This window comes from Leptonychotes weddellii, chromosome 7 (assembly GCF_054177405.1).
Source record: "Leptonychotes weddellii isolate Sample4059 chromosome 7, ASM5417740v2, whole genome shotgun sequence".
Taxonomy (NCBI): domain Eukaryota; kingdom Metazoa; phylum Chordata; class Mammalia; order Carnivora; family Phocidae; genus Leptonychotes; species Leptonychotes weddellii.
Window position 1 is genome coordinate 30,373,615 of NC_138375.1, and position 13,578 is coordinate 30,387,192.

A 13,578-nucleotide genomic window follows, 5' to 3' on the forward strand; every position below is an offset into this window, starting at 1 on the left:
TTTTTTTTTAAAGATTTTATTTATTTATTTGACAGAGAGAGACACAGCGAGAGAGGGAACACAAGCAGGGGGAGTGGGAGAGGGAGAAGCAGGCTCCCCGCAGAGCAGGGAGCCCGATGTGGGACTCGATCCCAGGACCCTGGGATCATGACCTGAGCCGAAGGCAGTCGCTCAACCAACTGAGCCACCCAGGCGCCCTCCCCACCCCCATTTTTAACTTTCCTTTCAAATTCAGGTCACTGTATGGACAAGACCTGTTTTCTTGATTTTTCTCAAACACTGCTGAGGCAAGATGACATTAAGAAACATAATTTCATTACGTAACTAACATTGCTATAGCACTTTATAGTTGACAGAGTGCTTCATATGCCCTTACATGATTGTGAAAGTATAATAAGATGAAGTGGTTATAGAAACTAAACTTAGGTAAGCTTCCAGAGTACACATGTATAACACTTAGGTGCCTGGCACTCTGCTTTCTGTTAGGAAATACATAAAGCTGGGTTCTGCCTTCAGATATCATGGTTGCATGATATCTGTAACAACTTGTACTCACAAACCCTGAAGGGCCCGCTGTTACTTGGCAGAGCTTTGCCTGGCTTTCTTTCCCTTTGGAAGACTCCGTGCTTGTTCCATGTCTTTCACATGGGAGAGTTCTAAACATTCTATTTATATATATATATTTTTTTTAGTAGGCTCCATGCCCAACATGGGGCTTTAAACTCACGACCCTGAGATCAAGAGTCACATGCTCTACTGACTGAGCCAGCTAGGTGCCCCTAAACATTTTAATTTATTTCTAAAGATAAGATGAAAAACTTAGAGATACAGATTTAAATTCCCCAGGCCTCCTTGGACCCTAATTTTGGTTCTGAATCAACAGGTAATTCTCCACAGGATAATGATCTTGCCCTTCCTGGCATAGGCCTTCCACACAAGAACACTTAGCACTTAAGTAACCCTATATGCTAGTTAGTTATATGCTTTACATATGTTAATTCATTTTATTCTCAAAGCAAGGAACTTTGAAAAGCCATTTCTTCATTTTTACCACTAAAAGAAAATTGACTTGTCCTTGGTTAGTTAGGTGATTTAGTGGTAGACCTCAGTTTCCTTAGTCTTAGTCCAATAAATTAAAAAAAGAGAAAGGGTTGGGTAGTTTTAAGGTACTTGAACAGAGCATCTTATATTTAGGAATGCTGGGGATTTAGTGTTTAAATTACATAATGTTGGTGTATGCTGCCTTTATTGGGTGGCAGGATACATATCCTCCAAATGCTGGTTCTGCGTTTGAGGAAACAAATCCTTTGAAGATTCAATATATAAAACTAGAGGTATTGACCTTAAATTGATGTAGCAAGCATTTAGAAAATGTTCAAGAAGTATATATGTGTAAATTGCAAAGGACATAAAAATTATATTTTTCATAATTATATGGGATTAGCTTATCTAAAGTCTCCATTTTATTTACTTACCTTTTTGGGAGAAGCAAGATCATTAATTCAATATTTTAGTAAACTACCTATGAAGTTCCCTATGAAGTCCATCTCAGATTATATTTTTCTATATATTTACAGATTCTATACTATGCAGATTATATTTTTCTAGACATTTTTCCTACTTTTCAAATTTAAATATTGTGCTGGAAGATTTAACTGTCTAAAAAAGCATCTATATATGTAAAGTTAAACTGTAAGAATTATTCATGTTTTTATGGATACTCTTTTTTTTTTTCCTTTTACTTCAGGCTATTTTGGACATGACATATTTTGAGGAGAACAAACTAGTAGATGAAGATTTTCCTGAAGACTCTTCACAGAAAGTAAAAGAGCTGATCAGTTTTCTTTCAGAACCAGTAATTTTAGTTAAAGAAAATAATATGCATCCAAAAGTAAGTTTTGCACTCCTATAAATTATAATGAAATGGTGCTGATTCTTGCTGTATTGCTCTTCAGAGTCTGTAATTTTTCCTCTGGAATGTGTCTTTGTCTCTGTTTTAAATTAAGATTAAATGAAGAATATATGAGAGTTTAACACTTCAGAACAACATCATAACTAAAATATTACATATATGTTTCAGAATGTTTGCATGATGGAATTGTGTTGGAATTAATGGTGCCTGATCATTTTCTAAACACATTATTTACTGTTTCTGTTCCCTTTACTTTTGCAGGTACTGTTTTCTTGAAGGCCCCTAGTGATCTAATTACCACATCTCTTTTGTCCTTTTTACAGTTCTCATTCCCCTGGACATTTGCTGCCTTCCTTCCCATTGATCACCTCATCCCTCTGAGGTCTTGCATGCTCCTCTTCATGTCTCAGAGCCTTGCTCTTGCTCTTTCCCAGGCATCTCCCTTCTCTCCCATCCTGGAAAGATAGGCCCTTGCCAAGGATATCTTCTTAATCCTCTGATCCTCTGTTCTGTCTTTGCTTCATAACTTGTTCACATGCTTTTTACTGTCCTCTCTGTTTAGATGATTCCAAGATTTTTATTTCTAGACCTGGCTACTCTTTCAAGCAAATAATTCTTCAACTGCTGGCTCTCTTTACCTAGGTTTTTTTTTTCTCTGTGTGTTTATCAGGGGATGCTAACTGTGGAAACACATAATCTCAAGTTTTAGATGGTACAACACAGTAAAAATTTGATTGATTGATTGATTTTTTTTAGAGGGATAGAGAATGAAATCACAAAGGCCTCATTTTAGGAAGCTTAACTCAGTGTCTGCCTTCGGCTCAGGTCGTGATCCTGGGGTCCTGGGATCAAGTTCAGAAGAAACCTGCTTCTCCCTCTCCCTGCCAATGCCCCTGCTTATACTCTCTCTCTGTCAAATAAATAAATCAAATCTTAAAAAAAAAAAAAGGAAGCTTAACTCAGGAAGCAGCATTTTTTTTTTTTTTTTTAAAGATTTTATTTATTTATTTGACAGAGAAAGACACAGCGAGAGAGGGAACACAAGCAGGGGGTGCGGAGAGGGAGAAGCAGGCCTCCTGCGGAACAGGGAGCCCGATGCGGGGCTCGATCGATCCCAGGACCCTGGGATCATGACCTAAGCTGAAGGCAGACGCTTAACGACTGAGCCACCCAGGCGCCCCAGCAGCATTTTTTTTTAAGATTTTATTTATTTATTTGAGAGACAAGAGTGCTTGCGTGCATGAGGGAGCTAGAGTGGGGGGGAGGGGCAGAGGAAGAGGGACAAGCAGGTTCCCCACTGAGCAGGGAGCCTAATGCGGGGCTCCGTCCCAGGGCCCTGGGATCATGACCTGAGCCGAAGGCAGACATTTATTGGACTGAGCCACCCAGGGGCTGCTAAAAGTTTGATTTATTAAAACCGTTTTTATATATATCTTCATTATTTTATTCTAGCAATAGTACAAATAAGTGTGATCTTGTTTCAAGTAACATTTCTTTTTTTTTTTTTTTTTATAAGATTTTATTTATTTATTTGAGACAGAGAGAATGAGAGAGAGAGAGAGCACATGAGAGGGGGGAGGGTCAGAGGGAGAAGCAGACTCCCTGCCGAGCAGGGAGCCCGATGCGGGACCCGATCCCGGGACTCCAGGATCATGACCTGAGCCGAAGGCAGTCGCTCAACCAACTGAGCCACCCAGGCGCCCTCAAGTAACATTTCTGAAAAGTTATCCTTTTTTTAAAATTATTTTTTTATTGAAGTATTGTTGACATACAATGTCACATTAGTTTCAAGTGTACAAGATAGTGATTCAACAACTCTGTATGTTATGCTATGCTTATAAGTGTAGCTACATCTTACAAGGCTGTTACAATACCATTGTACCTTTTTTTCCCCTGTGACTTAACTGATTCCATAACTGGAAGCCTGTACTCACATTCACCCATTTTGCCCATCCCTCTGGCAACCATCAGTTTGTTCTCTGTATTTATGAGTCTGATTCTGCTTTTTATTTATTCATTTGTTCTTTAGATTTCACATGTAAGTGAAATCATATGGTATTTGTCTTTCTCTGTGTGACTTATTTCACTTAGCATGATACTGTCTAAGTCTATCCATGTTGTCACAAATGGCAAGATTTCATTCTTTTTTATGGCTGAATAATAATCCTTTGTATATATACACCACATCTTTACCCACTTATTTATTGATGGACATTTGGGTTGCTTCCATATCTTGGCTATTGTAAATAATGCTGCAATAAACATAGGGGTGCATGTATTGTTTCAAATTAGTCTTTGTTTTGGGTAAATACCCACTAGTGGAATTATGCACTAGTGGATCCACTACTGGATCATATGGTACTTCTATTTTTAATTTTTTGAGGAACCTCCAAATTGTTTTCTACAGTGGCTGCACCAATTTACATTCCTACCTACAGTGTATGATGGTTCCTTTTTCTCCAAATCCTTACTAACACTTGTTATTTCTTGTCTTTTTGATTCTAGCCATTCTGACAGGTGCAAGGTGATATCTCGTTGTTTTGCTTTGCATCTCCCTGATGCTTAGTGATGTTGAGCATCTTTTCAAATGTTCTTTGGCCATCTCTTTGTCGTCTTTTGAAAAGTATCCAGGTCCTCTGTTCACTTTTTGATTGTATTATTCGGGGTTTTTTGGTGTTAAGTTGTAGAAGTTCTTTATGTGTTTTGGATATTAACCCCTTATCAGATATATCATTTGCACATACCTTCTCCCATTCAGTAGGTTGCATTTTCATTTTGGTGACGGTTTCCTTTGCTGTGCAGAAGCTTTTTATTTTGGTGTAATCTCTGTAGTTTATCTTTGCTTTTGTTTCCCTTGCCTCAGGAGACATACCTGGAAAAGTGTTGCTAAGACCAATATCAAAGAAATTACTGCCTATGTTTTCTTCTAGGAGTTTTATGGTTTCAGGTCTTACATTTAGATCTTTAATCCATTTTGAGTTTATTTTTGTTTATGGTGTAAGAAAGTAGTCCATTTGCATTCTTTTGCATGTAGCTGTCCAGTTTTCCCACACCACTTATTGAATGAAAAGTTATCTTTTTAATCAGATTATGAAAAACATATATTTTAGATATATTAGAATCGGCTACTAAAATACTGAAACATTATTTTCTAAAAAATTGTAAATTGGAGTAGTTATTTTAATTTTCATGTAGCAATAGATTTCTATACTTCTGATTCAAAGTAAGGCATTCATGTGTAAGCTAAGTAAAGGGCAAATTTTGTGAAATGAAAGTGTTTTGAATTGCTCAATATTTTGAAATTAATTTTGATTTTTACAGATGCAAGGTTTCTTTTTTTAGCTATGTCTTTGTTGTTTCAGCCCTGCGATTTGCTTGGGGATGAACTCCTAGAATGTCTCTCTTGGAGACGGGGAGCCCTACTCTATATGTATTGTCATTCTCTGACCAAAAGGAGAGAGTGGCTCACAAGAAAATCCAGTTTGCTTAAAAAGGTAAAAGGGCATTCCTTATACATTTTTGATCATTGACATTTATAGGTTTCAAAAAGCTGTCCTTGATGTAGTAAGAAAAGTAGTGGAGTCAACAGTCTGGGTTTACATTCCAGCTCTTTTACTTGCTAGCTATGTATTCTTAAACAAATTGGAATTATTGTGAAGATTAAATAAGATAACATGTGAAAGCCTTTGTAAACTGGTAAATTCTATGCTTTTTTTAAGTTTTGAATTTTTATTTTTTAAAATACAAGCTAGACAGTCTTTATTAATTTCTAAGCATATTTTTGGCCTGAAGAGAACAAACTTGGTTGTGAGCCTGTCTCTGTCAGCAGATCACTCATAAAGACCATCATGACCCTGCTGCTAGAACATTGTAGCCCTCTGATTCATCTTGACTCTGTAAATTAGTAAATCTTAGTGTTAAGTATCACTAAGGAGTCTAACTTGAGTTGATTGTACACATGGTTTATGTGGGCCTGAAGTTAGAGGTCACACTTGATATAAAAGCTTGATCATGCTATTTTTAAATTGTAGTAAGTGCATACATATTTTAATAAATTGTTATTGAACTCATCTTTATTATCTTTATCCTTTTCTTCCTCTGATAACATTTTTGACAAGTATATTACTGAATCATGTTCCTGGTTAATTTTTTTCCCCCCATACGTTTTTGCTAATTGGAGCATTTGGAAGGTTACATTTATAAAAGTTTTGAGGGTGGTGGATCCTTCTACCATTGTAATAGAATAACCATAAGATATATTTACACATTAGCCAATTTTCTCTTGAGTAAAGAATGGGGAAAAAATTAACATTTGAAGTTTCTACAGTTCTGTATGTAATATTTGCAATTCTTTGGCTTTGACTTTCATTTAGTACCTTATTGATGGAATCAGTTACTTGCTACAGATGCTAAATTATCGGTGTCCTCTCCAGTTAAATGAAGGAGTTTCTTTCCAAGATTTAGACACAGCTAAATTACTGAGTGAAGGTAATGTGATCTCTTTTTGAAGTTTTCTGTTTTAAAGGTTTTTAAAAAAATTTAAGTTTATTAGACGTAACTCTGATTTAAATGAATTTCAAGTTATATACCAAAAAATAATAAAAGGGCTTTTAAAAAATTTAAATGTCTTCTCATGTAACACAGAAAAATACTGCTAATCTCTTTATAGCAATTCTGGGAGAATTATATATCATGTTGCTCTTTCACATAAAAACGGTCTGGAGCTGGTTATGGTGGCTCCAAGGCATCATCAGGTTCCTACGTTTTTCCTCCATCCTCTTCAGAACTACAGCCTACAGCCTCAGAGGGAGGCACTTTATATAGACTAGCATGTAAATAGCACTTCCTAGAGTTGTGCAGCTTGAATCCCCATTGAGGATACTGCATTCTCAGTGTCTTAGAATGCTTTTGGAGCTCCTTTCATCTCACCTATGTTTCAGTCTATAGGAATGGCAAAAGGATGTTTCCTTCAGCCAAGTCTAAAAGAGCAACCTTCTTAGAAGTTTCTGACACTAAAAATTCCACCTACATTTCACTGGCAAGAATTTAACTTCATACAGGTACAAGGGAACTTGGGATGTACAGGATAGCCCTTTACCTGATACATTGCCATCCCAAATAAAATTGTCTCTTAATAAGAAAGAAGGGAAGAATGAGTATCAGGTGGCAACTGTTAGTTCTTGTCATAAATATCTATGCACTTAAAAATGTTAGCAACTGGGGGTGCCTGGGTGGCTCAGTCGTTAAGCGTCTGCCTTTGGCTCAGGTCATGATCCCAGAGTCCTGGGATCGAGCCCCGCATTGGGCTCCCTGCTCAGCGGGAAGCCTGCTTCTCTCCCTGCTTGTGTTCCCACTCTCACTGTCTCTCTCTCTGTCAAATAAATAAATAAAAAATCTTAAAAAAAAAAAAATGTTAGGAACTGGATGAATATAGAGCATCATTTGGGGTTTAGATTGAGGTGTGGGAGGGAGGAACCACTTATTTTTACCATCTTTTTGTAAGTGGAGGAACTGAGGTCCTGATAAGCCAGATGACCTGTTAAAGGTCACATACCTGGCAAGTGACCTTCGATTATATGCGTAAACTTTCTTTAATACTTCATCTGAAAATTTGAAATTATACTTCATCTGAAATCAAATATGGAGAAGAAGAAGAAAACTTAGGGAAGATTCTGTGGTTTAATTTTATAAGTATTTTAATTATTTTTCTTTGTTAGCTTCTGTAGACTTTTCCATTTTATTTGAAAACATTGCTTAGAAAAAACAGCATGATTTAAGTGTCATTAACAGGTGACTAACTACTGAAAGTTGCTACTTTCAGTTAATTCAGGCAAGTAGCTTGTCCTAAAAATTGTGAATACCAAGTGCCATTCCAGTGGGCCTGATATTTTGACAAACATGGAGTATTTTGACTTATTTGTAGGAAGTATTTATTTCAGATAACTAATAAAGTGATTAGCTGCATTGAGAATGGCCTTTCTAAAATCTCACCCACCCACATGGATTGATACAAAAGAAAAAGCAGGGATGGGCACCAAAGCCTATTTAGAACCAAAGAAAGTAGGAAGATCAGCAATTTCCCTTATTCTCCTATTTCTAGTCATAGGGTAGATACTTTTATGGCCTGGAATTTTCTCTAGGATATTTGTGGTATTGGTGTCTTCTCTTAAATCATAATTTGATTGCACTAGCCCCTAGCTTCCACTACTTCTTCCAACAGGACAATCAAAAGGGACAGATCTTCTTTCCAAGAAAAAACACATCTGCTCCCTAGCACTTTTGCCACAGGGCTAGATCCTCTTCTGGTGTTAGTTTCTTGTTCTCATCTAAAGCAGTTCGCTCTTCCCTACTTCTTCTCTCTCAAGATGTAGATTAGAAGCCCGCAAGCCTATTTTTCATAGGCTGAATTCCTCCTGAGACCCCATTAGAGAGGGGGAAGCATAATTCTGAATTATCCTTAATATTAATTTAAAAAGTTCTATATGAATTATCAAAATATTTTTGTGGCCAGATGTTAATGATAATTTACCCAACTTTAGGTAAAACTCAAAGCAGTGTATACTTAGTATGATTGTTATTTCTTTTTCCAAGGTGAGAATCATTTTGTCGTTCTCTGAACATTACTTATATGCCATTACATTTTCAGCTTTTAATAATTACCAAATAATGTCTTCAGTAAGCCTCTTTATGTCATTTCTGAGCCTCATTCTTCTGTGGGCCCTTATAGAAATAGCCTTGTCAGAATAATCCTGGACTCAAGTGGGTTAAATCAAAGTACTATTGAGCTTTGCACACCCTTGGTTTATGATCTTTTTTATACCATTGAGGACCTCCCCTGCTGCCTTCTCAGCAGCATTTTGGCTCATAGCTTAACCCAGGACCTGGATTCTAGATCCCTGAAAGGAGCAGCTCTGAACTAGCATCACTAATTGCCTAGGTAGCTTGTTAAAAATTAACAGATTTCCATGTACCACCTGCAGGGGTCAGTTCGATATATGGAGTCTGGGAATCTGTTTTTAATAAGCTCCCATATTATGACGCAGCCAGATTTTAGAATCACTGTTCCTAGTGGATATCAATCTGGCCAATTTTTTTTTTTTTTTTCCTGTGGATGTCCTCTTTCTGCCCTCATTCTCACTTCATGGGTTATTCTCCCCCTTCCTACCTGCACCCCCCATTATCACATGTTTCACCAAGTGCACTGACTTGCATAGTGCAGAGTGGAATATTTTATTGAAAACTATGCAGACCATTAAGAGAAAGAATATCAAGGAAAGTTCATAGCAGCAAAAAGACTATATAGCTAGAGAGTAGTAGAATCCTCCGGGAAGTTGAAAGGGAGAAGGTGCCTAATTTACATTGTTCATCTCTTCTGTTGATACTTAATTGCAGTAGTTTAGCATAGTCTGGATCAGCAGCATCAACCTAAGTGCTAGGACTTTGTGAAAAATGCAGATTCACAGACTCAACCCCATACTCGAATCTGAATGTCTAGAGTTGGGGGTGCAGCAATCAACATGTTAGTGTGTCCAGGTAATCCTAAAGTAGGCTCAAGTTTGAGAACCACTCTTTAGCATATAGCCATTCATTCTCTCTAGTAACATTTTCCCACAGGATATCTGTGTCCCCTGTTCAGCAGTTACTCCTCGTTAATATAAAGACCGAGGCTTAGACTTGGGCACAAGTTGGATCCCAGATGTCCCCTAGGCAAACACTCCTCTCACCCTTCCCAAGTGGCTTCACTTTGTGGGACATATTTCTGCTCCTCCCAAAGCTCCAGCCTGCTTAAAAGTTCATCCTTCTCTCCATTTCTGTTTCTTTTTATTCCCCTCCACCATTCTTTTTAGGAATAACTAGACAGGGTATAGGATCACAAAAATGAAAAGGATATGCATTCAACAAAATGCCATATCTAATACAAAATATAATTCTGAGTAACATCTAATGCTGTAACCAGCTTCTCTGAGGTTTATGATTTTTTAACTAAAATAGTGAAAAATTATATTTATTAATATTTATATATTATGTTTATAACAATACTTTATACTTATATATGTACATAACACTTTTATAATACATATATAATGTTTTATTCATAGAAAGCATAATTAATGTAGCGTAGCCTATCATTTGCATGAATGCAGGCCTCCGATTCTGCTCTTAAGTGACTTTTTTATTGATGGTTTAATGAGTCATCTCTCCTGTAAAACCTGTTCTTTCTCTTGGTGGTACTAGAACCTGAATTTGAGGTGAAGTGAAGGACATAACTGTAGGGACAAATTCTGAGACTATATAAAAAGCTTGCAGTAGATTCAAGACAATAGAAACTATGATAGATTTGAAAGTTGGATTTTTCTTTTATTTGTATATCTCTAATACCATCATAGTCATTTCTGATGAGCCATATTAAGTGAGCAGCTGAGATTATGATACTCATTGATTTGAGTTAAACTTTTCTAATCATACATTAAAATAAATCATTTATTTGTATTCTAGTGGCTTCAAGAAGTTAAATAATCATGTATCTTAATAGCATTTTATGGTTTCTAAAACTCTTACATATTTTTATTTATGTATTCCTTAAGACAACTTCATAAAATAAGAGGTTGTATGGAATGCTCATTTTTCAGATTTGCAAACCTAGGCTCAAAGTTGACCAAAATCATAGTCAATAATTTATACCCAGATCTTTTGATTCTAGGTTTATATGTCTGTCTACCAAATTAATATATTTAGTGTGCCATAAATATTTAATTATATAATTACTTTATTTCATAACAAGAATGCTTTTAACTCTTGATGACAATCCTACATTGTATTCCTTCTTTTCTGGGAATATAAAGCATCTTGGTTATAATTTAACATCTTTCATAATTTAGAATTATATGGCCTCCTCGGGTCATATTTATGTATGATAATTTCTGTAGACTCTTGTAGAAATACAGGAGGTGTAGAATACTGGAACTGTATCACTGATCCTAGAATATACCCCAAAATAAAAGTTGGGTTCATGAGATTCAAGGAGTCTCTGAATACTCTAAAATTGTATGGAGAATTTGAGGTGTATATTCCGGGAGAGGTTCCATTGATTATATTAGCATCTCAAAGAGGTCCTAAAGAGAATCGCAAAAAAGTTAAGAACACAGTGGCCTAAATAATTATTAAAAAAAAATTCTCTGACAGTACTCTTTTTTGGGGGGGATGAGGGTGATGGACCTCTTTTATAGGTAAAATAGAGATAGAAATGCCAGTTACATGAAGAATGTATTAGTGATGATTCGGCTTTTCTAGTATAACTGTTAAGTGAGAAGGAAAAGTGCTTAATGACATAAAAGGAATTTATTAGAGTTTAAATAGCCAGGTTTTCTTTTTAAACATTTAAATTCTAATTTCTCAACCTAAATGATTTTCCCAGGAATATTTAGTGACATTCATTTGCTGGCTATGATGTACAGTGGAGAAATGTGTTACTGGGGATTGAAGCATTGTGCAGATCAACAGCCAGAAAATCACGAAGTGGATTCTGGTGTTTCTGGAGCAAGCTACACGACACAAAAAGAACCCTTGGATTTCCGAGAAGTAGGAGAAAAAATTTTGAAAAAGTATGTATCTGTGTGTGAAGGACCCCTGAAAGAACAAGAATGGAATACAACAAATGCAAAACAAATTTTAAACTTCTTTCAGCATCACACTAACCAGTAAGTTCATCTGTTCCTTTTCAAACAGGAAAACAAAACAACCTGTGAAATGGAAAAGTTCCAGAAAAGAAGACATATTGACACTGTTTAAGAATGTTACACTACATAAAGATATCCAGCCTGGTTACCTATTTTAATGCCATCGCCATTTTACATTATATGTTTTTAAATCTATGAAAGAACGATTCTTTAATTTCTAAGATGGCATGTATGTTATTCTAACTCAGCCTGAACTGCAGATATTCTATAACTAATACTAAGTAGGAATCGAGTTTAGCTTTACAAGTTTTTTTTTTTTAATTATTAGGTTTTTTTTATTGTGACATAAAATTGACCATTTTAAATATCTTTAGGTTATTTTTAAATCTATCTTGAAGTTTACTATGCTTCAGAGATTAAAATCAAGTCACCTTATTGCTTTAGATATATGCTAAGGATCTAAGTTGGCAAAGTAAAAAATTACAACTAGTATTCAGACTCCATTTCCAGAATAAGATAATGAAAGATGCCACAAAAGAAATGTTTCATTTTTGTTTTACCATTACTCATGGTAAAACATTTATAATTTTTATGCTTTTGGGCATTTTATAAAAATTTTCAAGTGATTTTCCTATTTTGTTTAAAAAAAAATGGATGGTTTATCAAATGAAACCAAGTTAGGTTAGTCCATCATTAGCTCATATGTGTTTAGAGTGCACCTTTTCATATGTATTGAAATTTTAATATTTTTGTCTTTAATAGTAGAGATGAGTGATAAAGGCCAGAGAACCTGACTTGCTATCTTGCTTACAGTATTTCTGTCTACCTCGGCTCCTGTTGTCATGTTGGGATGATCTAATAACTTGCTGATATCCTTGACTTCTGCACCAGTGACTTCATCACATTCCAGGAACTTACTCCCATGGCTACACCTTGAATGAATATCACCATCTTGAGTTTCTCTTTCTGAAATCTTAAATTTCAGTAATTGATGACAATTCACATCTTTCCAGCTTTTCACTTCCTCATTTTTACTAATTTTTTTCTCCTTTATTTCTATTCTATCTCTTTAGCTTCTTCACAGCCCTCTTCTCTTGACTGTTCCTTTCTCTCCTAAACCATCAGCCCCTTTCAGATTTTCTTCCTTCCCTATCCAGCCTCAGCCTTATATGGGACACCAGATGAAGTGTTCTCCACAGTCCCTTCAAGTCCATTGTCCCATTGTCTTTCAGTCTAACCATTCTGCAAGTATCAGCATTGAATTAATCCTGTCACCCACCTTTTCTGGAATGCTGCATTCCATGTGAAGTACATGCAGCCCTTCAGAGTGTAATCCCTATAAGTATCTCAGCTTCAACTTTAGGAGAGCCCTCAATATAAGCCTTTTGTTTGTTTCTGGTGTTGCTCCTCTCCTTTTTCCATGGTGGCTAATCTAAACCTCTCACTTTCCTCATGAGGTCCTCTGTCCCCTCCCCTAGCATATGGCTCTTGGTCCTATCTTACAGAGAATTGAGACTATGAGGACTTAAACTTCTATTTCCCAGCTTTGCCCTACTCATTTTCCCCATTTTTTACTTTATTTTATTTTATTATGTTAATCACCATACATCATTAGTTTTTGATGTAGTGTTCCATGATTCATTGTTTGCGTATAACACCCAGTGCTCCATTCAGTTCGTGACCTCTTTAATACCCATCACCAGGCTAACCCATCCCCTCACCCCCTCCCCTCCAGAACCCTCAGTTTGTTTCTCAGAGTCCATAGTCTGTCATGGTTCGTCTCCCCTTCCGATTGCCCCCCCTTCATTTTTCCCTTCCTACTATCTTCTTTTTTTTTTTTTATCACATAATGTATTATTTGCTTCAGAGTTACAGATCTGTGATTCAACAGTCTTGCACAATTCACAGCGCTCACCATAGCACATACCCTCCCCAATGTCTATCACCCAGCCACCCTGTCCCTCCCACCCCCCACCACTTCAGCAACCC

At 36.4% G+C, this 13,578-nt stretch overlaps 1 protein-coding gene across 2 annotated transcripts in view; it reads left to right on the forward strand.

Annotated features, from left to right (window-relative positions):
* RIMOC1 (RAB7A interacting MON1-CCZ1 complex subunit 1) overlaps positions 1–13,565 on the forward strand; it is an 18,710-nt gene extending 5,145 nt beyond the window's left edge. The window contains exons 3-7 of one of the 2 annotated variants that reach the window (XM_081826069.1): positions 1,748–1,891; positions 5,275–5,406; positions 6,286–6,400; positions 11,328–11,514; positions 11,639–13,565. In XM_081826069.1, coding sequence (XP_081682195.1) covers positions 1,748–1,891; positions 5,275–5,406; positions 6,286–6,400; positions 11,328–11,514; positions 11,639–11,747 — 687 coding nt within the window. In that variant the 3' untranslated portion in view covers positions 11,748–13,565. Of the gene's footprint in view, positions 1–1,747; positions 1,892–5,274; positions 5,407–6,285; positions 6,401–11,327 lie in introns of both variants that reach the window. The other variant, XM_081826070.1, reaches the window with a different exon arrangement.
* Positions 13,566–13,578: the final 13 nt, after the last annotated feature.